General features: G+C 47.3%; 3 protein-coding genes across 11 annotated transcripts; 2 read left to right on the top strand and 1 right to left on the bottom strand.

Annotated features, from left to right (window-relative positions):
* The first annotated feature begins 13299 nt into the window (after window positions 1-13299).
* Window positions 13300-15031, top strand: junba (JunB proto-oncogene, AP-1 transcription factor subunit a). 2 transcript variants are annotated; one of them, XM_011621075.2, is made up of 2 exons: window positions 13300-13458; window positions 13695-15031. In XM_011621075.2, the coding sequence occupies exon 2, from the start codon at window positions 13733-13735 to the stop codon at window positions 14624-14626; it is 894 nt and encodes a 297-aa protein (XP_011619377.1). In that variant the 5' UTR covers window positions 13300-13458; window positions 13695-13732; the 3' UTR covers window positions 14627-15031. The 2 variants fall into 2 exon arrangements, with proteins under 2 accessions (XP_011619377.1, XP_011619376.1); XM_011621074.2 differs by having other exon boundaries at window positions 13310-15031.
* An 820-nt stretch (window positions 15032-15851) lies between these two features.
* prdx2 (peroxiredoxin 2) lies at window positions 15852-18349 on the bottom strand. The gene is made up of 6 exons (XM_003972481.3): window positions 18245-18349; window positions 17423-17537; window positions 17185-17338; window positions 16702-16824; window positions 16488-16618; window positions 15852-16229 (listed from the first exon to the last, which is right to left on the bottom strand). Exons 2-6 carry the CDS (start codon window positions 17523-17525, stop codon window positions 16144-16146), a joined length of 597 nt encoding a protein of 198 aa, XP_003972530.1. The 5' UTR covers window positions 17526-17537; window positions 18245-18349; the 3' UTR covers window positions 15852-16143.
* Window positions 16556-25423, top strand: wiza (WIZ zinc finger a). 8 transcript variants are annotated; one of them, XM_029850472.1, is made up of 9 exons: window positions 16556-16660; window positions 20217-20271; window positions 20436-20912; window positions 21073-21858; window positions 22006-22356; window positions 22990-23204; window positions 23317-23494; window positions 23932-24088; window positions 24377-25423. In XM_029850472.1, the coding sequence occupies exons 1-9, from the start codon at window positions 16571-16573 to the stop codon at window positions 24531-24533; spliced, it is 2466 nt and encodes an 821-aa protein (XP_029706332.1). In that variant the 5' UTR covers window positions 16556-16570; the 3' UTR covers window positions 24534-25423. The 8 variants fall into 8 exon arrangements, with proteins under 8 accessions (XP_029706332.1, XP_029706331.1, XP_029706335.1 ...); XM_029850471.1 differs by having other exon boundaries at window positions 20433-20912; XM_029850475.1 differs by lacking the exon at window positions 16556-16660 and adding an exon at window positions 18249-18382.
* The last annotated feature ends 649 nt before the right edge of the window (window positions 25424-26072 follow it).

The following is a 26072-nucleotide window of genomic DNA, read 5'->3' as shown; positions in this document are numbered from 1 at the left end:
AGTTAGGGCAGCGATGTTTGAAGAGCCTGCACAGTGATTCCTATTTATTTTTAATTTTTTATACCCTAATGCTGTCTTACCCTGAGGCTCGTCACCATCAAATTTAAGAACAGATTTGTACCACCCAAATTTCTGGCCCCACTAAGATGATCAGACCACACACTCCCACACCCACACACAGTGACACACAGAGAGAGAGAGAGAGAGAGAGAGAATGGGGGGGGGGGGGGGGTACATATATAAAAAAACACACTCCAACCCTTCCTCATTGCCCGACTCTGCACCGAGGGGAACAACAGTGACTCAGAACGACTCACAAACTCACACACACACACACACACACACACACACACACACACACACACACACACACACACACACTCACACACACTCACTCACAAACTGCAACAAACTTTATTGAATCAACATTTGCAGCTTTCACCTGAGCCTCTCTGTTTCCATCTGCTGACATGTCACCGGTGATCGTTGCTTGTTATTACGGCGTTTAACGTGTCACTAATCATTAATTAATCCCGTGTACTGATACCATAATCTGGAGCCCTAAATGTGATAGTATAAGTGCTGGAGCTTAAGTCTATATTTATTAGGGTAGCAATGCTAATTCCGCCTTTGATGTTAAATGAGGGATTAGCATCGCACTCATGCCAGAACGCGTTACAGCAAATGCAAGCTAACAGCGTGGCGCGGCGTTTCAAAACAACTGCCATCTCTAATCATTGTTGCTGATGATCATAAGGTCAGCAGTAACAAGATCCATATAATATTGTGTCAAAAATGAAGACGAGATTAAAGTTGGCCACCGCGGTGCGTGTGTTGCATTAATTTAGGTTGGAAATGCCTCGCAGGTTTGGAGGAGAAGGGATTTTGGCTGAGTCCCTACCCCCCCGACTCATGTTCAGCCATTAATCAGAGGCAATATGAAGTCATCACTCCCTGATGGGATTTTACTGCCTGTAAAAATAAACCTTACGTGGTTCCTGAGACCAGCTTCTAACGCGAACGAGAGCATCTTAATTTCCCTTTTCCTCTGTGCCAAGTGGACACGTTATGATGACTTTATTTGGAAGTTAACCATTTAGCAGCTCTGATTCGGAGGGAACTTCGTATTCTGAATCTTAGGCAAGAAGAAAATGCAGAAAGGGAACAGAGACAAGAGGGCAGGATGCACATCGAGGCAGAAGAATGAAGAAAAGAGGAAGAAATGGAGGGACAGATGGATGGATGTTGTAACGGAGAATAGGGAGGTGAAAGAGGGCGGTTAGCTGGCATGAGCTTTGCGAGCAAATGCATGCGTCACTGAAGCTATTCCAGGATGCACAAATGCTCTCTCTTTCACTCTTACACACATACGCACATCTTGATAGGCTTTGACTGTTTCCCTGACAACCGTATAGTGTTTTCAAGGATCAGAGGTGGCAGTTACGCGCTTGTGTTTCGACCCAGCTGTTAGAAACTTGTCCACCGGGTCATTTGTTCTCCAGCCAGCTTGATGTTTCTCCCCCGCTGCGGGAAGGTTTTTTTTTTTGGTTTTCCACGTATGAACCCGAGGATGGTTGTAAAAGAAGGAAACGTGCGTGAGTCAATGACCCATGAGAGCCTCCGCGGGCCTCGATGGCAGAGGAGGTTTTAATTTGCGCCGTGGCACCGCGGACGTGTCTATTCTCAGATCATCGATTTGCTTAGAAATTCATTGACGTCACGTTGGGACTGATGCAAGCAAATAACCACAAAATCTGGATAGATGACAACACCGTAGCTGCCTACTCACGATGATTTGACGATTCGTGTTAGACCCTCGCACGCACAAACACGCGCTGAAGGTTATTATTGTCTTTGCGTTAAGCGTGAACGTTGTCCTCACCACCGAACCACCCGGGGAAACGACATTTGTTGTTGCTATGCAGACAATCTGAGGAGATGGCTGCTCGGGCCGGGACGACCAGCGTCCTAAACTCAAATGTGCAGGGAAAAACCGAAGAAGAACCTGTTATTCTGCAGGTTTTTGTCCTGATTGAGCCTCAAAAGGACCCTTTCACCACCTTTTGGGGGAACCCGGAGACGTACCGTCCGGTACCGGAGTCCAGACGCTGCTGGTTTTCTGCTTTGTTCCCACGGTGACATCTGCAAGCGTGCGCTGGTAAAGCGCAGCCACATCCTGCATTTTCCGTCCACCAATAAGAGCGGGTGTGTGCGATAAGACAGACTCATCCTTTGTTGCTGACAGTCTTGTCTCTGTCTGCCTACCTTCAGCCGGGGGGGAAATTCCTCATTTTTGTCTTCCACAGGCCACACTTGGACGAACTCGGCCTTTGTCTGCACACGAGGCAAAAAAAAGCCCCCAGAGTTTAAGAATGTCATGATGATATAGTGCATTTGGTAATCAAGCTTCTGAGGAGGTGAGAAGATATCATCAGATATGAGTTTCACTGGGAGATTACTCACCTACAAAGGTGAGCAGGAACGTTGGAGCGCTCCTTTACGGACTCCTGATGGAAGGATGAAAAATGACACTTATTCATAAATAACCCAAACATCTAAGTTCTGGTCTCATTGTGATCACATATTCCTGTGGCTCTTTATTGCCCAACTGCGCGAAACACGGTGAATAAAAGTGGAGATGTTTGGACGCCTTCGGAATGTTGGATACGCATCCACTGTTCCTGCCGTTTGTGTGTCCTCTCTCTATCTTTGGGGGTTTTCTCCGTGCGCAGCATCCACCCACAGCACAAACACACATTATTCTGACCGGAGATAAGAGTGTTTCACTGAAGTGTGTGGCATACGCCCACGCAGAGCACCAGGTACACAGAGGCCGGCGCACACACACACACACACACACACACACACACACACACACACACACACACACACACACACACACACACACACACACAGAGGCAGCCTCACAAACAACTACTGATGTACACTTGCTTAGCTGGTGAGGACAGAAATTTGCCACTTGGAATGCACAGCTTTGTCTTGCAGCTTTAAGATTGTGAACCGTTAGAAGACGAAGGCTACAAAGCCAGAAGGCAGAGCTACAGTAGCCACCATGTCCGTTTTTGGCTTCTGAAATGTGTCCGTAACTACTGTTACCACATTAATGGAGGGGACTTCAGCCTGGTCTGTGGTCCAGTGGTTGACGGTGGGAGCGTCCTTATTGGCAATAAAGAGACATTCCAAAACAACGCATGAGTGATTTTTGTCCTTGTAATGGTTGATCCTCTCATCACCCGACTCTGGGGGGCATCACCTTCCTCTCATAAGACCACCAATCGTGGTGGCTATCTCAAGCTAATTCTGCTTTAGCCGAAAAGATGTCAAGAACATGCTGATTCATCTGATCATCTGTGATGTCTCGTTCCCCTTGATAAAGTCGACACACTTTTGGCTAGAAACTGGAGAGTTACACTGCGTTGCGTGATGGTTGTGGGACTATCATGCTCAATACAGTTCCCTTATCTGTCAGAACATATTCATCAGACCTACCCAAGGTCTTCAGAAAGTCCCTACACATGGAGACCACAGGCTCACATGTCACTCGCACATCATTCCCCCAACAGTAGGGGTCCAGTCTCATGTCGGGGTCGGAGGTCCTAGCTAGCGCACCTTTTCCTCCGAGCATCTGCACTGTTGCAGAACTGTGCAGACAGTTCGGTTTTTTATCGGCGATCGGGTGTGAACGCCCGTGAATTCACGCTGATGCAGCACCCAACGCAATGGAATCACTCTGGAAGTTGGGGTTAGGGTAAACCTCTGCTGGATTCAGCCTGTCAACGGGCATTGCAGTTTCCCCCATTCAAGATTTCCCATGAAGAGAGATTATTGTAAATTATTGTAATCCGCCCTTTTGCTCGCTGTTGTTGTTTTGATCGCTTCCAGATCACGAGTGTCACACATGACACATCCCATCGCCTTCTGCAAGAAAGGAAAACCCCAGGTCTCCAAAGAGAAAGATGTTAAACGCAGACGCACACAGGTGCCCACTTTCCCTTACACGTGGGCGCAGAAGATCCCCAAACAGACGTTCCACAGGTTGAATTCTGATAAATTATTAAAAGGCAGTAAGATCTGGGAAGAGAGCGGTTTTCCCGACGTGGACCTGTTGGTGCTGAATGACAGAGACGATGGAATCAGGCTGGAATTTCAAATGAAGAAAAGAAGAAAGAAGAACCAGATCTGGAAACACGGATTCTTCACACGTTCAACTCAAACTCTGTACAGCCAGTGTGAAGTGTGAAAATGTCGTCAAACCATCAAATAAATCCTCCGTCCGAGCGCCATTCAAGCAGAGACATAGAAACGCACCAGATGCCGCACAAAACCGATGGCCAGAGGGGTCGAGCTCCAAATGGAATCTGTCTAGTCCAGATTCAAAGAGTCAGAGAGGTTTGGATGAACGTGTGCTGCCTCTGTTTGGCTCTATTTTGTCTCTTGCTCTGTGTCCTTGTTTATGATACATGTCAACGGTGGCGAAGAAAAGTTCCACTGTTTGCGTCTGACCTCACTCTGCAGGGTTTTACTTTCAAAGAAGCCCAAAAGGAGAGTTTGAGGAAAATTTCTCTAACTGTAATCCAGATATGCAGATGAAATGTTGGCGTGCGGGACAACACGCACCCGCACCAAACACAATAGCCCCCACCTACACGTCACTACAGGAAATCAGCTTCCTGTTAAACAGGATGTGAGGTTAGTAACCCAGCATGTTTTAGCATATTATGAATGAGATCCTCTATCGCTGTGGACCACAGTCTCACTTTTGAAGATCTATCCGTGGTAATCGTCGGTATACGAGATGCTCCGCTTCTGGGGTTTATGTGATGGTTCCAATGTGTGTCGAGACGACTGATGTGGCGCCTTTTTAACCTAGAATTCCACAGAACTGAATCGGGAAGAAAAATTCATAAAAGGATTGACTTGTAAAACCTTCATAAGCTTAAAAAAAGGGGTATTTTTTTCCCAAAACTTAGCACCACAATACAATTTGGGGGGAATAGAGTGTGTGTATCTGCGCTAATTTATGTAGGAGGCAAAAATTAGCACATTTAAAAATGACTTTGCTCCGCTGTCACTGAGCGGCGAACTGGCCCCAATTCTTGAATCACCTACAAGAAAAAGCTACGGCTCGTTACCTCGTTGTTGTTGGTCAGTGTTGAGGCGATGAAACTGTTGCAACACAATTGTGTAACAGTGCGCTAGGGGTTAAATATCAAAACCAAACTACAGAGTCCTCATTTAAGGACTTAATTCATGATTATGAATCAGTTAACGCTGTAAACAACAGCCACTAGAATGGTGGAACAGCAGTGTTTAGCATGTGGGCTGCAGAAAACAGTGTGTGCGCGCGCGTGTGTACTCGCGTGTACGTTGTGTTCGATCACACACCTACACGAAAAAGAAGCCTATCATCCTTCCTGCGTATTTGTTCCTGCGATGTGAACAAGGGTCAAGTGTTGCCTCCGGGCAGAATTTTAAAAACATTACTTGTGCCAAGAATGTTGACATGAAAAAACAGCCCACGGGCGCACGGCATGCTCAGCGAAGCGCACGTAACGCACACATGTGTACACAGGGACCGACAAAGAGCCAGACGAGCGCGATGGAAGGATGGGCACGTAGGCATGCAGAGGCAAGGTGTGGGGGTACGGTGCGAAAAAGGGGCCGGTTCTGCTGCTGAAAAGCCTCTTTTGGTTACTGATTGAGCCCATCTGATGCAGCGATAACAACCTCCACCTCATTTCTGGGCACAAGACGCCAGACAGCTGAGAGGCAGAAAAAGAAAAGTGCAGTTTAACCGTTTCAATGCCAGACAGAATTGAGTCAATTGTGGTTTTCTGAGCAAAACCTCTCCCTCTCAGTCTCTCTGTATTAGTGGTTTCACGTCAATGAGCGCGGAGGAAAGTGTCGGCAGGCCTCTCCCAGGCACGCCTGTCTCTGCACATACCTGATAAATCAATGAACGCTATGACGAGGCAACATTTCTGCCGCGCCGTCCTTCCTCTGCTGAGACGAAACACACGAAAACACGGGCATTTTCCAACACACGGCTCCTTACACGTGTGGTTCACCTGTGCGCAGCTAAAGCTGGTGCGTTCACCACTTCTTGATGTAGGAATGTGAGATTTGTGTAGCACAGCTTGTGTGTTTGCCTACTGTGATTCTTTTTTCTCCCTTGATTCTCATGGGATTCGCAAGGGGAGTCCCAAATCTTAACGTTATTTCATTAGAGAGGCAAGCTTTGACTAATATTTTAGTTTTACATGTCAGAGAGTCAGCAAATTAGGTTCTGCTTCAGTCCCGCTTCAAAGTCTCCACGCCGGTCCAGTTCCTCCCCTTTGCTAACGGTCTCCCCTAAAGCAGCAAGGCGGCTTTCAAGGACGCAGCAGCAAATTTAGCCACATGGAAGTAGACCGAGATTCCCAAGAAGAGGAAGCGCTAATTATATACGGTTGCATAAACGTGGGTGAAGCAGAACTAAGAGGTCGCGTTCTACTGCTTTTTCCGATGCTTCGACCCCGGCTGGTTTCAGATATCCCCAGCCTGGATGTCGAATTTTGGCCAAGTGGCGAGACCAGCGCAGCTCACAATAAATAGTTGATGTAAGCCCTCGCCGAGAGGTACGACCCTCGTATTTATAGGCTAATGGCGGGAAATGAGCTCATCATATGGAAATTCTAGTGCCACGTTAAAAGAAGGAGCCTTGTGGCCTCGCCAAAAACATGCAAAAACAAATTGTACCCATTTGCATTGGTGAGTGGACACGTATGTGTCATGTTATTGGGGGAAGTGCAAATGTTGTCATGAAATACCGCGCTACTTTTACCTCACAAAACGTCACCTAGCATGACTTTCCCCCTGTGGTCGCCAGCCCAACACCCCTGCAGTTTATGTTCAGGGCTTACGCTCGTGATGGGAAGTGTTTGCACAGGCTGCAGCTTGATGGTAAAGAACTCTGGAAATTCTGCTGACATCATAAAGCCATTAGATGAACTCTGCCTCAGTGCAGAGTTCATACGAGACAAGAAAGAAAAAGAAAATCACACATACCCACACACCAGTCAAAAGAATAAAAACAACAGACGGGGTGACTGGAGGCGAGTGCCATCGTTCAAACCGAAGATGGAGTTTAGGGATCTACCACATGCCTTCTCCCCGCCGCCCGAGCCAGCGCGAGCGTGAGCGCGAGCGTGCTTTCATCTCGGATCAGGGGCGTCCACAACGACGCCGCCTTTGACCTCGGCTTTTCTTTAAACGTGAACCAGTCTGGTCTGACAGGAAAGGCGGCGTGGTGAACCACTTCTGGTAAAATTAAAGAGAAGTGGGCTTTGTCAGCTGCCGCCTCAATATTGGTGCCAAACAGGCAAAACCCCTCTGAGGACTGATTTCAGTAGAACATTTAAGGGGCTTGAATGACTAATTAGGAGAATGAGTGCGTCTGTATTATGACTGTAACCCCTCTCAGTGAATTTACTCCTTTCTGTGTGCTTCATATTATAGCAGAGTAATAATATTAGTTGCACTGACAAGTGAAAAAACAATTGAATCAGGCAAAGGTGTTGTTTGTTTTAGTGAAACTGTACATACACTCCTATAGATCTGTCAGATTACACGTGTCACCGGACACTCAAACAGTATGGAACTGCTCCAGATCCTCCCCATCAGACGGAGGCTGAGCGGCTCCAAGGAGAGAAACGCTCTTCCCATCACTCTTTGCGTCTTAATTTCCAAGAAGCGGCGGAGGTTAGAAGTGCTGATCGGTCGCTACGGCGACAGCATCAGCACGAACCCGGGTCACCCACACACTTTCAGGCCAGCTCGCACCACTGCTGTCGGCGGCAATCGCGCCACACCTCCCTGCATCAGAGCGAGCCGCGCAGCACTTTGGTAGCGCTCGAATTTAGGACTGATGGACATCACACACACACACACACACACACACACACACACACACACACACACACGCAGGCACACATAGACAGCTGAATTGGAGAACAAAAAAAAGACGCACAATTCTTGGAAATCTGTTATCATGGGTGTGTTGTGTGGGTTTCAACCAGCAACTGCTGATTTCTTTTGCCTCTCTCTATTTTCTAGGGCAACTGCGCGCTACCGCCTAGCTAAACATTGCTAGCATCTCTCATTTAAATGATCTGCTGGGAAATGGTGTCGACTGAAGGCCCAGACCTCTAACCACAGCCTCTCATTGAGAGTAAACAAGCCAAGTCATTTAGCAGCTACTGTGATTAATGCGATGTGTGAAGGCGTGCACGTTCTCATGGGTCACTGTGTTCCTCCCGGGCGGCAGGCTCAAAGACAGCAGAGACGCCGGTGCGGTTCCGTCCACCGTCTCCGCGCTCGGGACACAGAAGGTGATCGTGCTGGGTGATAAAGACAAACTTCAAACGAACTTTGATTTCCTCTTTGGGAAAAACCCCGTTGGGGCCAGGGGGGGGGCCAAACGCAGAGCTCTGCGGCCCAGTGGGAGGACACCACCTCACACAAGAGTTCACACTTGACAAGTGCTGAATCACGTTGCTGCTCCTGCTCACTCATCTGAAGAGCAGAGTGGACCCCTACTGTAGCGCCTCTGTAACTGGACCTGGTTCCCGGTCCTGCCTCCTCGTCCGCTTCGTCCGACTGTTTGCTGACTCGGCGCATCCGTTTGCAAACGCGTCCTGACTTCACATTTTCGCAGCCCTGCGGTTGCCACGGTGGCACCACGGCCCCCCAAAAACCGCAACTTATTGAGGAATTGAAAACGTGGTGCGGCCAAATCCTCCACGCCCTGGCCTTCTGCCACCTCACATTCACTTCTCTTATTTTTCTCAGAAGAGGAATAAGAGGAAGTCGGAAGTCGTCAGGCAGAACTGCCAGAGGGCAACAACAATTCCCACCTCCGATGACTGCGCGCCAGATGGTTTTTCAGGCATTGTAGGCTTATCTGCTGGAGCCAGATTTCGTGTTTTCCAGCACGCCGATGTTTTAGTCACCTCGAGTTTATGGTCTGGAAAAGCAAAAACACACCTGTTTGGGTGCGTTTGCAGAAGAGGGCGTGTTTGTCTTAGTCACATCCATCACTGAAATATTACATGCGAGTGTAAACCGGTCCCTGACCTGTCTGGGACCTTTTGAATGGCTGTGCGCGCACGTGTGTGTGTGTGTGCATTCATGTGTGCGTCATCACATTTACTACATGTTAAGTAGCAACATCTTCATTCTACTAGCGAGGGGGCTATGTGTGCTGTCCCCCACAACTTCAGCTTCAGCCTGTTTGAGGGTTAATACATGGTTTTAAGTTTGAGGTCGGTACCCACAAAGATGGCAATACTACTGGTATGAGTATATGTGTACGCTTTTTACTAGCAAAGGGAGGACTTTTCTTGGAAGGTCCTCACAACGTTGGGGTTGGGGTTAAACTTGGGTTTGTGGTTCTGGTCAGGGTTAGGCATCCAGCTGTGATGTGGGGGTTAGGGTGCCTGCAGCACGTAGCATATGTAGCATAACTATTTTCACCTGTCTTTTAAAAGAACAAACCCGATTAAAAGCAAGCAACATAATGATGATAAAACCTACACTCTAATACAACAAAGCGCTACAAAAATGAGGCTGAACTTGTAATTAGGGTGTCGTCTTCTTGAGCTGTTGACAAGAAACCAGAAAGTCGAGTTCAATCAGGTAAATGGGCAGTTTTAATAAAAAGCCGTCGCAGCCACTCAACCGTTCACACAGCGAGGGCGGAATAGCTAATCAGAAATTAGCAAGAAGCAATTACCCTTATTAATACAGCTTCAGCAGCTATTTGGGGTTCAGTAAATTGCTCAAAGACACTCGCACAGGGTCCAGCATCGAACCAATGACCCCCGCAAATACAGCCACCATTCTCCATCTATAAACTGAGCAAATAACAATCCTTAACCTTAATCCAAGGAGGTACAGAGACAAATGTCACTCTCCGTTAGGCTCAGGCCCGACTCCCAATTAACTTCATGTTGTTGTCTTTCGCGAGCAAAAATGGAAACAATGAGCAAGCGCAATTAAAAAACCAAACGGGCGTGTACAATTAGATTAGACCTAATTAAGCCCCCCCCCCCACCACTTCTTGCTGTTTGCCTTTTCTTCTTTCACAGACTGCTAGAATGACAGTGAGTTTAAGCATCCATGTTGATGGAGGAGAAGTGGGAAGGACAGCTCCATATGTATTACGTCAGCCTGGGGGGGCATCCGGGTCTGACTGCCTTTTCCTGCCACACTCATTTGGCCCCGGCAATCATCTTGTCTTGTGCTAAAGGTCTCTAGTTGCTATGAGGCTCCTTGGCACTATCTGGAAGCTACAGACCAAAGAATATGCTGATTAAACTTGCCTTCATTAAAGCGATTAGGAGCACGAGGCCGTTCAATTTCCCACAGGCAGCCAAATAACGAAGAGCTGGATAAAGATGGGGGGGAAAACAGGCTTTTGGTGAGAGGGTGGGCTTTCTGGAGGAGCACGGAGGAGAGCACTTGCACGTTAGCATTAATTTGAGGGACGTATTAAGTCCCCTGACTAAACACGGCGCGAGTGGGGGCAAGCTGTTTTCTCCTCGGGGGGACAGCCACGCGTTCTGCCCCGACCGACACCGTTACCTGACTCACCGCACCTACAGGCCGCTTCCAGGTCATCGAGCTTCCAGCGCGGAAGACCTTGCCAAAGATGCAGGAGAGGCGTTAATTCTGGTTCATTTAACACAGCCGGACGGCGTTTTAGTGCCTGACTGATCTGCGGTGGCTTTGGTGTGAGGGGGGGGGGGGGGGGGGGGGGGGGGGGGGGGGGGAGTTCAAATGGTGACGAAAGTCAAATGAACATCGGCGTCTTTCAGGCGATCCTCAAATCTGCGCTTTCCCGCCTGGAGTTTTGCATGTGAGCGACGTTAATTACAGACACTGGTCAAAGAGGGCACGACCAAACGAGGGATCGAGCTCAAAACGCTGAGTTGAAGTGCTCAAATCTGCTTAGCAGGTGTCCTTATGAACCCAGAGACGGCGATTTACGGGGAAAAAAAAATTCAAAATGAAAACCTTGGGTCTGCAAATGAAAGTTAAGACGATTTCAGATTTGGACAAACATTAAGATAAATTTTGAAGCCAGTTCATTGTCATTGTTAGCGCCCTTCCCTCGGCGCCCTGCATGACATCCCCACTGTATTCTGATCTGTATATTTTGACCACAGTGGTAAATTAATAGGCCATGAAGGAGGGCGAGACAGAGAGAGAGAGAGAGAGGGAGATAGAGAGAGAGAGAGGGAGAGAGAGAGAGAGAGGGAGAGAGAGAGAGAGAGAGGGAGATAGAGAGAGAGAGGGAGGGAGAGAGAGAGAGAGAGGGAGAGGGAGATAGAGAGAGGGAGAGAGAGGGGCTCGCTGGCTGTGTTTGCTGTTGGATCCACTCTGCATTCGCATTTCTATCTTTTCATATTTCTGCTTCTGCTTTTGTCCTCCGCCGTCGTATCTGTCACTCCCAATCACACCAGCGCTCACAGAAACTGACGGAATCGCATGTATGAGGCGCCCGAGCCTCTGTGAATTTCAGTGCACAGCCCCATGTAATCAAGTGCATGTGAGCAAGAAATTGCTCAGGCCCTCGCAGCCAATTAGGGCTCTCGCGCAGGAAAAAGTCCCCTGTAAAGGTTCCGTCCTGGAGTTTCTGGGCACATGTCGATGCAGCCACAATGACCCAAAGAGGTGCTGTTGTGTCAGCCTCTCTTAGTCCTGATGTCAGGAGGTCCGGGCTGCCCGATAAGGCCAGAAAACAAAGAGATAAACAGTAAAAATGACTACGCTAATGATGCGACTTGTTCAATCCTGCTAGCGTTCATCTAATCTTGAGCAAATATTTATCCGAATCTCGCCGCTGTCGGCGCGCGCGGTTGCGCAACCTGTCCAGGCGGCAGCCAAAACAACCTTCAGTTTGTGGACGAGGACGTTCTGAAACTGGAACTGCCTCGATACTTGTCGTTCCCCTCCAGCAACTTCTGCTTCTGTTTCCAGGACAGGAGGGCTGGCCGGGGGGGGGAGCTCGGGCCGAACCCGCCGCCCCACGTGCAACTTCCACGACCTCCAAAAAAACAGACACAACCTGTCATTTCGGACTCTGCGTCGGATGAACCCGATGACCACAAAGTCGAGCCCAAAACACTAATTTCAGGGTGAAAACATACACACAAAGTGCAGTTTGCTGATAATGATGGGTGTTGAAGAAACGGGAAAATAACCTGGATGACATCACTATGAGGTCATCGGGCTTTTTTCAGCGTCGGCTTCAGCGGGAACTTATTTAGATTGAGAACCTTTTCGTTTGGTGGTCCGGTTTAGTGTTGCTTTTATTTCCCTCCCGATTTCTCAAATGATTTTCCGATACAACTTGGTGTCATTTTCTTGTCGATTCTGAGAGGGACACTGCGTCATCCGTGAGGTTTTGTGACACTTTGAAAACTCGAAACATTTGTGGATATTTTGCTACCGAATGGAATAAAAAAGACGCGAGTATGATATAGGTATTACGAAAGAGTCTTTTTTTTTTACACAGGTGTTTATATTTCACTCCTTTAGGGCCCTGTTATCAGTTCAAATCTGATTTGGATGTTTTAGGTCCATTACACAACATTAAAATATGTAGTGAGAAGGAAATCAGTCCAATCAATCCTCAACGCAGATTGGAAAAACTGCTTAGTAATCTCCACTAAATTATCAGCCGTCCCCGTCACACGTCTTGCTTTTCCAGACATCCATGTGCTTGGCTGAATTTTTTGAAGGCATCACACCCTAGTTTGCACCACCTCCCCATCCTCTCCCTGCCTGCAGGCTGAAGGAGAGCAGAAGTGCACCTCCTCCGCCTCCCACATCCCGGAGAGCTGGAGGCGCGCCAACATGGGATCGGCTTCCCGCTCCCGTCAGGGAGGAACTGGTGCGCCAGGATTTCCAAATATGGAGCGTCCGAGTCCAGTTTGGACCGCACACTTCAGCGCCATGTGACACTTCCCCACTGACAGGAACGGTGAGGTTCTACTGCTGAGTGCATTAAACCCGTCCTGGTGAGTTGAGGGTTTGGATTTTTAAGCCAAAGAACGTGGCGCTCGGCTCAAAAGAGCCGATTTCCTCCATTCGAGCTGTCCTCCCCCCGCAACTCCCTCCCGACGCTGAATACGTCTCGTCTTGTTTACAGGCCCTGTTCCTGGCAACAACGTCAGTCTGACATCCTGGAGGCGGGGCCCGCAGCGGAGCCAGCCAATGGGAGGCCTCGCTGGGGCGCATGTGATATAAATAGAGGCGAGCGTGACCGGGGCCCGTCACTAATCAGGAGAGGAGTTCACGATAAATGCGGAAAAAACCGAGTGGATTGAAAACATCTGAATTAGTCACTGGACTCCGCTTTGAAGCCAACTGAAGGCACAAATCGACCACTTGGTAGGCTACAGCACAGCTATTTTGGAGCTTTTACTCTGTTTTGATAGATTTGATCTTCGGTTATTAATTCAGCGGGACTTTGCGCTGAAGACCAGACGGGACACTGACGCCTCGGTGCCTAAGAAGCGCCCTTTGCTGCGTACTCTTATATTCTGACTGTCTGATTTGAAATATGTCGACAATAATGGAACAACCTTTTTATGACGACTCGTTTCTCTCTGCTTATGGCCATCCAGGCGCAGCTCTGCCAGACTACAAACTGCTAAAGCAGAATATGAACTTGAACTTCGCCGATTCATATCGGAACTCAAACTTCAAGTCGCAACAGCACCTTCGCGCCGACAGTGATTTCTATTCTTCGGGGACGGACGTGGGTTCCCTGAAACTCGCTTCTCCTGAACTGGAGCGGCTGATCATCCAAAACAGCAACGGGGTCATCACTACAACACCCACACCTGCCCATTACCTTTACAATCGGGGTATCACGGAGGAGCAGGAGGGCTTCGCTGACGGCTTCGTCAAAGCATTGGACGACTTACACAAGATGAATCAGATGGCTCCTCCGAACGTGTCCATCGGTACCGGCGGCGTTCCCTGTCCGGCACCGGCAACCGTGTACGGGTCATCCATGCAGCCCGAGCCCCTAGAGTACACCACCTTGAGCAGCTGCACCACAAACTCCAGCCTCTCATCTGCAGCCAGCTACCCGTCCACCACTATCAGCTACCTGCCGCACCACCAGTACCACCCGCACTCCCAGGCTGTTGCGCACGGATCGCACCATTTCCAGCACTCCCTGGCAGGCGTGGGCATCCACGCGCAGCGGTTCGGCGGATTGAAAGAGGAGCCCCAGACTGTCCCGGACATGCACAACAGCGACAGCGGCTCTCCGCCGATGTCCCCGCTCGACATGGAAGACCAGGAGCGCATCAAGGCCGAGCGCAAGCGGCTGAGGAATCGGATCGCCGCCTCCAAATGTCGGAGACGCAAACTGGAGCGCATCTCTCGCCTGGAGGACAAGGTGAAAGTGCTGAAAACGGACAATGCGGGACTTTCTAACACGGCGTCCCTGCTCCGGGAGCAGGTGGCCCAACTCAAACAGAAAGTCATGACACATGTGAGCAGCGGCTGCCAGCTCATGTTGGCGCCCAAAGTCAAGTCTTATTGAAGAAGCGCAGCACTTTGTAAAACACTGGACATTAAAAATGCACTGATGGGACAATGATCAGCGTGTTCACACATTCACAGAACTGGAACAATGTGGTTTCTTTGAAAGAAAAGAAAGAGACAGTCGCCATAAAGACTAAAACACTTAAGGCATATTTGAACAAGTCTTAAAAATTGTCGTCCTAAGGTTTTGCCTGTTTACAGTACATTTTGTGCTTCGTTCTTATGTAAGTTATTTGTGTTTGTCAGGTTGAACCTGGTGAGCCTGTTTTTTTTGTTGTTTTTTTTTTTTACCTGTCAAGTGAATATTTAAGTAAATGAAATTGTGAAAACCAAAACTGAATGGGGGTTTTGTTCTGAGACGTCGCCCGGCGTATTAATAAACGTCAATAACGTAGTTTTAACCGCACTCTCGTCGCCTTCCCTGCGTAGGCTTTTTTTTTTTATTAGTATTTCCGTATTGACGTACGTCAGTCCCTATATGGCCCGTTTTGCTGGCAAACGTCACATGTTGAGAAGAGTTCCGGGAACTCCCTCCTACACTACCCGTCAGAGGAGCTGCGTGCTCCGCTTCACACTAGTGTGTGTGAGTGTGGCTCCGCCAGCACACCCTTCATTTAAATGAAGGGAGTTTCCCCCCATCGGTCGCGTCTTGCTGCTTCCCAAAACAAGTCACGTGGACAGCCGGGTAAGGAAACGTTTGAAAAAGTTCCACAAAAACACGCAGAACCAGACTTCCGGTCTGATGGGCCAGAAAGTGAGAAAACCTAACACGGAGTGTAGGCGACGGCATGATTAAACAAATGATGGAAACTTTAGAAGCGAGATCGGCCCCATTATTTTTGATTTCTCTGGAATGTAACCGCCCCCTCCAGAAAAGAAAAAAAAAATGATGCGTTTAATATTTATTAGCGTCATACAATCTGTTTCCAATCCGATCTTTCCCAATGATTTAGGCAGATATTTGGCAATACCTCGCTACTGGGCTGACTCATCGCACAATCAGGCCAGTATTAACAAAGACCAGATAATCTTGCGACATATTGAAATCCTCTGCCAGACAGCGCAATAAAACAAACTTGAGGCCAACACAAAATATCTCAGGAACATCCGAACTTCCTCCGCGACAGCAGGCGTGTCTCCAGCGCCACCCAGTGGTCGCCGGCGGGATATCGCTTACTGCAGCTGAAAGTTGGGACCAAGAGAAGGAAAAAAATCACGCCGTATTTTGGTCTTTTCACCCACTATTTAATAAAGACGGTTGCAAAAACACTTACGACGGTGAGGGGGGGGGGGGGAAATATTTACTCAAAAAGTAACAGTGTAGCTTTCAGTGCTTGAGACTATGGGGCTGCCCAACCAGATGAAAATACAGTGAATAGCAACACAGGTTTTATCTAGAAAATACTGAAATCAATGGGTTTAACATGTTTGATTGGACGATACTGCTTCACGTGAACACCTCTTGCATGAAGGCAAGAGCCGGAGTCAGGAAGGTGGTAAAACTCTTCATCCTCTTCAGTTTTGCTTGGAGAAGAAAGTTTTGCTCTTCTCCACATCGGGGATGATGGTGTCGCTCCCAGGCTTCCAGCCAGCGGGGCACACTAGAGGAGGGAAACGGAAAAGTTCGCCACACGAGTAAACAACAGCCTCTGAACTTTGCACGCACTGTGGAGGGGAAAGAAAAGCAAGCATACACGCCTGGGAGGGTAAACGAACAAATGAAAGTCTGAAATAAACAAGCCCTATAGCTACAGGCAAACCCACTCGCAGCCGTTGGAGAGGAACCAGACGTGCATCTAAACCCGTGCCAGGGGATATAAATCATTCAAATGAGAGTTGCTTCTGGGGATTTTCCTCACCTTCTCCGTTTTTGTCAGTGAACTGGAAGGCCTGGACCAGGCGCAGCGTCTCGTCCACCGAGCGGCCCACGGGCAGGTCATTGATGGTGATCTGCCTCAGGACGCCCTTGTCGTCGATCACAAACAGACCTCTGGCAGACAGACGCCGAGGTTACAACGCCGCCTTGCGCCAGGTCAGTGGTCGTTATAGCAACGCTGGCCGACGCAGCCTCACCTGTACGCGATTCCGTCATCTTCCTTCAGGACGCCGTAGTCTTTGGAGATCTCCTTGGTGAGATCGGCCACGAGGGGGATCTTCATTTCACCCAGACCGCCCTCTTTTCGTGGCGTATTAATCCTGTCAAAAACAAGTACCACTTTTAAAGCATTTCATTATGCAAATGCTACCTATCGGCGTACATCGTATCTTGGAGATGGAGAGGCCGTTACTTCTGCTCTGAATATCAAGACTTACGACTTATCAAGACTGTGCAGCAGAACTAGTAAACCCAGATAGGAGCATCGTTCCTACCTTTACAATTATTTTAAATAACCATTAACAGTGACAGTACATCAGTTGAGTATTCTGGCAAAAAAAACAAAACAAGATCCGGTGTGGTCTTTCATTAATTTTTATAACCTACTCACAGATTATGGATGGTTTTGTATAATGTCCTGGGGAAAATGGAATCTCTTTGCACTCGGCGTTATTTCTCACCAGGCCAAATGGGTGAAGTGGGAGTCAATGGAGCAGCCAATGACCTCGCAGTTGATGTTACGGAAGTCCTCGACCCTGTTGCTGAAGGCCACGATCTCGGTGGGACACACAAATGTGAAGTCCAGTGGGTAGAAGAAGAAGACAACATACTTTCCTGAGCAGGATAAGTGAAAAGAAGTGAAAATAAGTGGGGGAAAAAAGTCTCCTTTTTCACAAGAGCATACAAATGCACCTTTACCTCTATAGTCTGATAGTTTGAGGTCCTTGAACTGCCCGTCCACTACAGCCGTGGCACTGAAGTCCGGGGCAGGCTGGCCAATCTTGGCATTTCCAGAAGACATGTTTGCAAAAGACTGAGAAAGATAACAGTTACTGGAACATTCTCCATGGTCAGTGGCGGTTACTGATAAGCACAGGCGGGTGGAGCTGGAGGCAGCACCTGCACGTCTGCACGCTCTAAATAAAAGTTACTCCGAGGATGCTAAGCCTGTAGGCCAGGTGGTGATTATTGCAAATGCTTCAAAAGCGTTGCTTTCAGCTCGGTCACATGCAAGTCATTCATCACGCAGGAACAAAAGCCCATTAAGAAGCTTACATAACCATGAACATGGGGAGACCCTTTCGGGGTGTTTTTCAAAGACCGTGCGATTTTTATAGACAAAAAAAGAAGTCATTTTATTTTAACAATCCTTTTTTTTTTTTTCCTAAATTTATTGTAAATTGCATTTGGAGACGGGTTAAACAATCTTATTATTGAGCTAATAGAAAACCGGTTCAGTTCTTGTATTAAACACCAAAAAAATCTCAGTGAACATGACTGAACAGTGATATAAGCTTCAAGAAAGAGACAATGAAGCAGCCTGAAACAGCTGAAATACTTGAGACAGTCACAAGCGTCTGAACAACAATGCTTTGCTAACTCATCATTAGCTTAAAGGTCTGCAGTGGTTTCTTAGCGGATTTTTTTCGTTATTACTTCTGCATATCGTGGGGGGAGCCCGACAGATGTATCATTAAAACTCTGGTTGAAATAAGCACACGGTGATGGTTCCATGCTTACCTGTCTTTGTTGTTAGCAGGCAAGTTGCTGCGGGAGCGTAGATGTTCTGCAGCGAGGTCGACAGCGCAGCCAAGAGGAGGGTTTATAAAGAGGCGGGGCTAAAGCAGACCGGCGGAAGTTAAGGCCTCCTCCTTCAAAGTAAATGTTGCGATTTCCACTAAGATACTGGAGAACTTTGGTGATTTTTTTAAAAGGTTTGCGTTATTTTACTGCATCATTTCTCGCGGAGGTGTAGCATTAAAAAGTATTTGTCTAGTTAATGCAGCACCTGATCCCCACTGTGTGTGCGCACAAATATTTTAGTTTCTTTCTTTCTTATTAAACTTTTCAGGAATTGTTGCAAAAAGAAATTGTCCTACAAGAGGAAATTTTGTGTGACAGCAGCAAAGAGGTACTTTACAGAAATGTGAAAAGAATGTAAAAATACGCGCAGATACAGGGCCGTATATTTGTGAGTTGACCAAAGGAAAAATATAACTGTAGGCAGCACAGTGTGAAAGTTGAAAGATTTAATTTTGTACAATTCATCAGGATGCTATGATGGGATGTCCCTCTGTGTTAATGAAAGCAAGATCTGAGCAAAAGCTAAAATTTCACAACATAATTGACTATATAGTGTATTATGTCTTTTTTTAAGAATAGTAAACAAATGTAATTCTGAACATAAAGAGGATGGTACACATCACTCCTACTTGTTACTTCCAAGGTTGTTTCCCTGTTTATTTACACATATTGATATTTGTGAGTTATGCATAACTATTATTCATTATTATACAGGAACGCCTACAAATTCTGCACAGATACGCAGAAGGATCTTTAAACCACATTTAAAGAAAGAGGAAAAATACTATAAAATAATAACAATGATCATAAACACAATGTGTTCGTTTTAGTTTTTGCTATTAACAAATATAACGAAAACACCGCCTTAATCTTTTACTTTGAAAACAGGATGCGTTCATTTACTTCCGCTAAGGTAACCGCACAGTTAAATAAGCTGGTGTTCAGAAGCATTCTATACGGACTTTAAGGTAAATCTAGTTGATTTTAACCAGTTATCATAGTACTGTTATCAATCGTGGACATTTGCTTTGTGTTGTATCACTTTTTGGCAGGTAAAAAAAGGCAATTTGGGTTAGTGTACAGGTAAACAAAGGATGCAAAGTGTACATCTCCTAACTTAGCTTATATTGTTGAGATCTTTCAAACTATCTTTGGCAGTTGTATGATTTGGAGTAGTACGTTATGAGTTTTTATTTTCTCTGAAATGAAATGAGAAGAGATGTTAAGGAGGGGAAAACTAAACATTAAGAAGTCGTTGTTATCAAATAATCAAATTCTCCAAATTCTGTGTTTTAGTTGGACCGATGTGTTTTTGTTTAATGATTACACACATGTAAATGCAACGCTGCTGCAAAGTGAAGATTTGTCACTTAATTTATTTTAAAATGAAAAAGCCTCGTCAAAGACACGGGCGCCGCCATCTTTGACTATTCTAGCCTGTTACGTCACGGAGCGGTTGAACCGAAACTTTGACTAAATTGTATAAATACGTTAATGCCTTCTTAAAGTTCGCTGTAACTTCGTTTCAGTATTTCAAACTACTTTAACAGTGTAATGAAAAAAAATCCACATTTATACGCTGTAAAATGTACAACTATTAATCTGTATTAAACCAACATTAAAGACAGGGGGCGCTCAAGGGCGTAGCGCACCAGTGGAGTGAAGCATAAAAAGAGCAAGAGGAAGAAAACATGCACATACAGTATGGTACACCAATAAAGTACACGATTGTACCTTTGAGCTTAGTCAAACTTTGCTATTCTGCCATGTTTTCGATTGGATTAAGGTTGTTTTTTTTATGGATTCTTGATTCATGTTTTCATTTATTTTTGTAAACCATTTTTAATGCACTTGCGGTCGTGTATTACATTTATGTCTACTGAACTTTTTTCTCCGTTATACCCAACAGCTGTGCATTTTATTACATAAATCAACAGAACTATCAGCAGCCATGGATTCCCCATGTAAGAGCCAAATGATTACATTACCACATAAATAATTGTGATGGCCTGTTTATAGTGTGTGTTGTCTGTCTATATCAGACCTTTACGTTTTAAGTCTATATTATTTTGATAATTGAGTTTTAACTGATACTTATGGGGTTTTTTTTGCGACCCCTCTGCAGCAGCAGCTGCAGCTGCACAGCCAGTCAAGTGTGAGGTTTGTGGAACATACTTCGAGTCACGCCGAGGTCTCTCCAGCCACGCCCGCCTCCACTTGCGGCAGCTTGGTGTGGCACTGTCAGAAAGCAGTGGGGCCCCCATTAGTCTCCTCTACCAGCTCGTCAGGGAGAGAGATGGCTGTCTCCCAGAATTAAAAGCGGATTCTTCAGCGGATGGGATGGCACTGCTTAGAAACACGTCCCAGCTGGAGTCCAGGAATCTCTCAGAACCTGAGGATCCAAGTCAGCTCAATCCACAGAGTTTTGCCGAATCTCCAACGAGACCAAAAGAATCGATGCACTCCCTCCTTCCCTCGTCCCCTTCCTGTTCTACATTGTTTGAGTCTAGAGCAAGCGAAGGCAGCAGCGCACCTTGTGCAGAGAACCAAACTAGAACCAAACCACTGTGGGCACCGCTTGAAACTGACGCCCCCATCAGATTAGGTATGGCTGAATTCTGCATGTATCTACGCACACTGCATTTCTAATCCATACTGAATGTGTAAACTGAGCAGCAAAAATGTCTGTAGTCATTATTAATTGATATATGATCCTTGCTTTTGGAACCTTGATGATATTGATTCATTGTAAATGTTTTTGTCAGACGCCACTGAGAAAGTCCACGTGTGCCAGCTGTGCGGCTGCTGGTATGAGACACGTAAAGGACTGTCGAGTCATGCTCGCGCCCACCTGCGTCAAATTGGAATCCCAGAGAGGGAGATTCAGGGCAGCCCCATCGACCTTCTATACAGGATCATGGAGGAAGATGACCTCAAGCCCATCAGCAGCGATCAGGCAAAGGTTGCCGCTCTAAGTAGTCCCTCTGGGTCGTCTTCTAAACGCCCCTCAGCTGCATCTTCAGTCAGTAAGAGGCCAAAAACCTCAGCAGACTGCACCTGTATTCTGTGTGGAGAGGAGTTTGAGAGCCGTAAAGGGCTGGCCAGCCACTCACGGTCTCACTTAAATCAGCTGGGAGTGGTTGACCTGCTGGGGAAATCCTCTCCGATTCTAACCATTCAGGAACTGGTCAACAGTGGCATGCTGGGAGGCATACACCCACCCAAACTGAACAGTGCCGCGGACTCATCCGCAACATCTCCGGCATCCGGGACATTTTCTCCAGCTCCAGGCTCATCGCAGACATCCTTTTCCCCAACAACCCTGTCCACAAGCCCTGGGAAAAGCTCTCCTCAGTCTTCCATCAACAGGGCCCCAAAGGCTAAGAAAGGTTTTCGTCTAGCGGTGGACCCACTTCATAAGCATAAGAGGCCGAAATTGGAGCCCGTCGAGATCGATGTGTCTGGTCAACCAAGTGGGTCCAAAACTGACAGCAGCTCCTGCTTACAGAAGTCGCCGGTGGCTTCAGCTGGCTCCAAACCACTCAGTGCTGGTAAAGCCAAACGCCACTCATCTAAATCAGTTTGAAAAACAAAATATGATGTCAGCTCTAGGTTCCTTTTTTCGACTTGTGCTTTTGCTAAAGTGTAAACGCAAACAAGTGTCAGTCATATTTTAAACGCCCTTAAATCTTCCCCAGATGTGCAGTCTCCCCCAACAGTCCTCTGTGACTACTGCGGCCAGCTGTTTGACACACGCAAAGCCCTGTCCTGCCACGCCCGCGCCCATCTGCGTCACCTCGGCCTCGCGTGGTCCATCAGAACCTCACCCATCGATCTCCTCAAAGAGGTCATGATCCACGGCGTGGAGAGCGTCAAGGAGTCTGCTGCCAGCGGCTCGTCGGCCAAAGCTGCGCTAAGCCCTCAAGCCTCCAGAAAATCCCTGGACAGCCTGCATTCAGGGGAACCGGACACCAAATCCTGCACCTCACCCCTCAACTATTCCTTAAAAGAGAAATCCCCATCTGTCAAGAGTGCAGCACCACACCCTGGTGAGACATTCTAATTTCATCTTTCGGAGCATCGGACGCTTCAGTTACTTTTGACCAGGAACTGGTCCTCACTGGGAATGGTGGAAGGTCCAAGGAAGGTGAACGGAAGCACCAGTTCCTTTAGTGTTGAATCACATCCGTAGTTCTAACAAGTCATTTTTTATGGCTCCTTTTAGGGGCTATGAAGAGAGGTCACTCCAGCAGCAGTGACATTTAAAAAACCACCAACAATCAAAATAGCTGTTTTAATTAGTTGTAGAATTAAGGGATCATATCAAAGCAAGTGGGGAAGGAAGTGACACCAGGTTCACTATTTGTTTTCTCCCCTTATGTTATAATTGTGGATGCTTTTGTACGTTCTATCTGTGAGGGCGTCTTCACCGTGGTAACGCTGCTTTCACACGCGGCGGAGATGTGTATCCTTCCACCGCTGACTAAAATGTGCTAAAAAAAAATAGAGCATTTGTGTGTTATGAAAGGGCCCAACATGCTTTAGCTGTTGCTTTTTCCAAAAGATCACGCGCACGGGAACCTTGGTGCTCCGGTCGTAAATGTTACGTAACCTCTCAGCTGAGCATTAAATGTCAAAGGAATGATTTGACCATAATTCTTTCTTAATCTTCTTTGTGTCAGATGCATCCTGTGAGCTTTGCGGGTTTGATTTTGAAAACCGTAAGGCCCTGGCCAGTCACGCTCGAGCGCACCTCCGGCAGCTGGGAATCATCGAGTGGAAGGCCGACGGAGCCACTTCGCCGATCGAGCTCCTCAGTGAGCTGATCAGAAAGGACCCGGTCAAAGTGGAAGCAATAACTCGCCGCTATCGCATGGGTGACCTTTACATCAAGAAGGTGGGCGACGCTCTGAAACACCCCTCTGGAATTTCCCATTCAGAGCCACATCTGGGAACCCTGCTAATGTTTAAAAAACCAGTCACTTCCTTGCTAATGGTTTTTCTTTCAGTCCCACAGATCTGCTGCCTCGCCCTCTGTGACCAGGGACCCTGATTTTGAAAGTAGCTCGAAGCCTCCTGTGCAGCACAGAGAGGACCCGGGTGTGACTGCCAGCTCATCCAGGCAGTTACAGGGCAACGCGCGGTCTTCGGCAGCCCACAGTGACCCCGGGGTGCGCTCCCCACGAGGTGAGAGATGACTCAGCAGGGTGCAGGAAGTTAGCATCCGTTTGGTGAAGACTGTTCATCATGACAGCCCTGAGTGACTTTAGGTGTGACTTCCAAAATTTCCCACGAATTCAGCTTAAAACAGAGAAGTTCAGGGGGCTCGGGATTGATCTGCGAACACGAGTCTGCTCTGAAAAGCACGTCCTGACCCTGAAGTTCAAAGATCTAATGCTGTTACACGAACTTGTACTTGAAATACAAAGATCTGAAACCATTGGTCTCTCTCAAATTACATATGGACGTCAGAATGTTTGTTGCTTTCTTTGTTACACAAGCCCAGAGGCAAAAGAAGAGAGATAAATCGGGCCGATGGGTATACGTGCACAGAGGCCCGAGATTTTATTATTATTTATATTTAAAGGTTCTGGTGTCACTCTGATACGTTCTGTGTTTCTCAGGGATCTACCCTCCAAAACACGTAACTCCTGCCCGAGAAAGGAGTCAGGACACCAGCCGGCAGGCGCCTCGGTCAGGCAGCATCCCGGCTCTGCTGCCCAAGCCTCCTCTCACACCCCTGGTCAAACTGGTCGGCAAAGTCTACTCCCTCAAGTGCAGGTCAGGCTGGAGCACCTTGACACAACACAGTCACATAAACACGTCCTAACGTGTGAGATAAGCTTCATCATTCTTCGTGTTTAAAAAAAATGCTTAAAAGAATTGTACCAATGTCTGGAGGGAAAAAAAAGCTAATGTTTTATGTTAAAAAAAACACCTCAAGCAGACTTGGTGAATTAATTAAAAAATACAAAAAAACAAAATGTGTAAATATATATAGAGTCTGAATTTGTGGCCTATAAAAGAAGACTAATCCCGGGTAATAAAACACGCCTCACTTTGCTGCAGGTTCTGTGACGAGGTCTTCCAGGGTCCTCTGTCTGTCCAAGCCCAGTGGATCTCACACCTGCAGAAGCACATCCTGTCGCTGGGGTACAAGGGCAAAAAGTCCCCCCCCGCTGCCGCAGTGGCAGCCCCGGCACTCGTCCCACCAGTAGCCGTCTAATCCGCCACACAGCTCTGCAGGCGCCACGTTATTTCAGCGGGTAGGACGCCGTGAACGGTTCCCCGTTTGGGCGACAGGGGGCGTCCGCGAGCTGGTTGGAGACGGCAGGAGACTTGTGTTCGTCCGGCCACTCCTGCTGGAGAGCAAGGCTTCAAACCCATCTGCAGTTTATCCGCATCGTTTTGAGGAACAAGCCGTAGAATTTGTATATGAAAAAGTCTTTAAATGCGCACTTACTTTGATTTTTGTCCTCCTTTGTAGACGGGCCCTGTGCCTTCTTTATATCCTTTTGTACGTATAATGGTGTTTTTATAGATTTTTAGAAGGTTTTCACAACATGCCACTGATGCCTCTGAGATTGGTGTCGCGTCTGAACACACCAGGAGAAATGACGCCAGTGACCGTTTTAATGATTAAATTCTATCTTGTATATAATCTTCAGTGGTTGATTTGTTTTCCTCTTCACCGCCTGCAGACCATTTATATCAACTCTGTGTATTTGTAACACGTGTGTCATGAACTTTTCCACCTTTTGCACATTATATTTTACATTAAGTTGATGTTTTTGTTCTCTCTTAACCTTCTGTGTGTCTTCTTTGTTTTGCCACGGTTCTGGTTCTGGTTCGGTGTCGAACTATCAACCACAGTGCTGGTCTTAATATTAGAATTTGTAAAAATGTGTATTTTTAAGATATCATCGCATGACCTTCATGATTTGAATGACCAGGACGACCAGGATGAGAACAGGACGTCCTGACTGAGGACAGTTCAGGTCGTCACACGTTTAGCGAGTGTCACTTCATGCACCTTTATTCCAGTGTCATCCCCGGATCTGCAAATAGGCCGACTCTGTGCTCTTCTTTGGCTTTTATTAAAACAGATAAACGTCCCTTTCTTGTCTTGTCTTGTGTGGAAACTGGTCGGGGTTTGTCCTGCAGCCTGGAACCCTAGAATTTATGCTGATCTAAGCCAGAGCTCAGCAAAGATGCTTTGGGTATTCTTCCACCCATTAGTAGTTTTAATTCGTTTTTCCCTGTCGGTAAACAGCGAGGCTCAGACCTCGCGGACCCCGGTATGCGTAATGTTAACAATGTGGCTCTTCATTTGATTACATGTACTTTCTGAACCACAATGGTTGGAGTCGCTAATCCCATTGTTGCATGTGGTTTATTTTGCATCTCGCCATTAATAATAACGTGTCTCATGGCGTGCGCTTTCTCCTCGCTCCTGTCATTGAAACTAGTCTGCACCTCCTCACGTAAACAGAGGCGTGAGCTCGTGTTGATACAAACGTGGCCGTCAGTCGTCAGTTGACCCAGAGAAGGAGGCGTTGACGCAGGCGGGTCACCGGACTCGTTCCACTAGAAACGGATTGTTTGATCGGGCACAATAATAGTCGGCGGCAACGCTCCTGTTGCAGTTTGGACGGGAACACTGGGAGAGATTACTCACAAAACCACCGCCATCCTTCACCACTGTGGTAACTACGGCGCTGTGGTGATGATAACAATAACCTTTCCTGCTAGACCACGCCCCCCT

This window comes from Takifugu rubripes, chromosome 17 (assembly GCF_901000725.2).
Source record: "Takifugu rubripes chromosome 17, fTakRub1.2, whole genome shotgun sequence".
Taxonomy (NCBI): domain Eukaryota; kingdom Metazoa; phylum Chordata; class Actinopteri; order Tetraodontiformes; family Tetraodontidae; genus Takifugu; species Takifugu rubripes.
Note: the sequence above shows the minus strand (reverse complement) of the source record. Positions and strands in the feature narration are given on the sequence as shown.

Coding starts and splice junctions, on each gene's coding strand:
- wiza (XM_029850471.1), top strand. CDS start 16,571: ATGGTGATCTGCCTCAGGACGCCCTTGTCGTCGATCACAAACAGACCT. Junction 20,272..20,432: donor AGCAGCCATGGATTCCCCAT/GTAAGAGCCAAA, acceptor ACCCCTCTGCAG/CAGCAGCTGCAGCTGCACAG. Junction 24,089..24,376: donor GTCTACTCCCTCAAGTGCAG/GTCAGGCTGGAG, acceptor ACTTTGCTGCAG/GTTCTGTGACGAGGTCTTCC.
- prdx2 (XM_003972481.3), bottom strand. CDS start 17,525: ATGTCTTCTGGAAATGCCAAGATTGGCCAGCCTGCCCCGGACTTCAGT. Junction 17,339..17,422: donor CAAACTATCAGACTATAGAG/GTAAAGGTGCAT, acceptor TATCCTGCTCAG/GAAAGTATGTTGTCTTCTTC. Junction 16,230..16,487: donor CACTGACAAAAACGGAGAAG/GTGAGGAAAATC, acceptor TCCCTCCTCTAG/TGTGCCCCGCTGGCTGGAAG.
- junba (XM_011621074.2), top strand. CDS start 13,631: ATGTCGACAATAATGGAACAACCTTTTTATGACGACTCGTTTCTCTCT.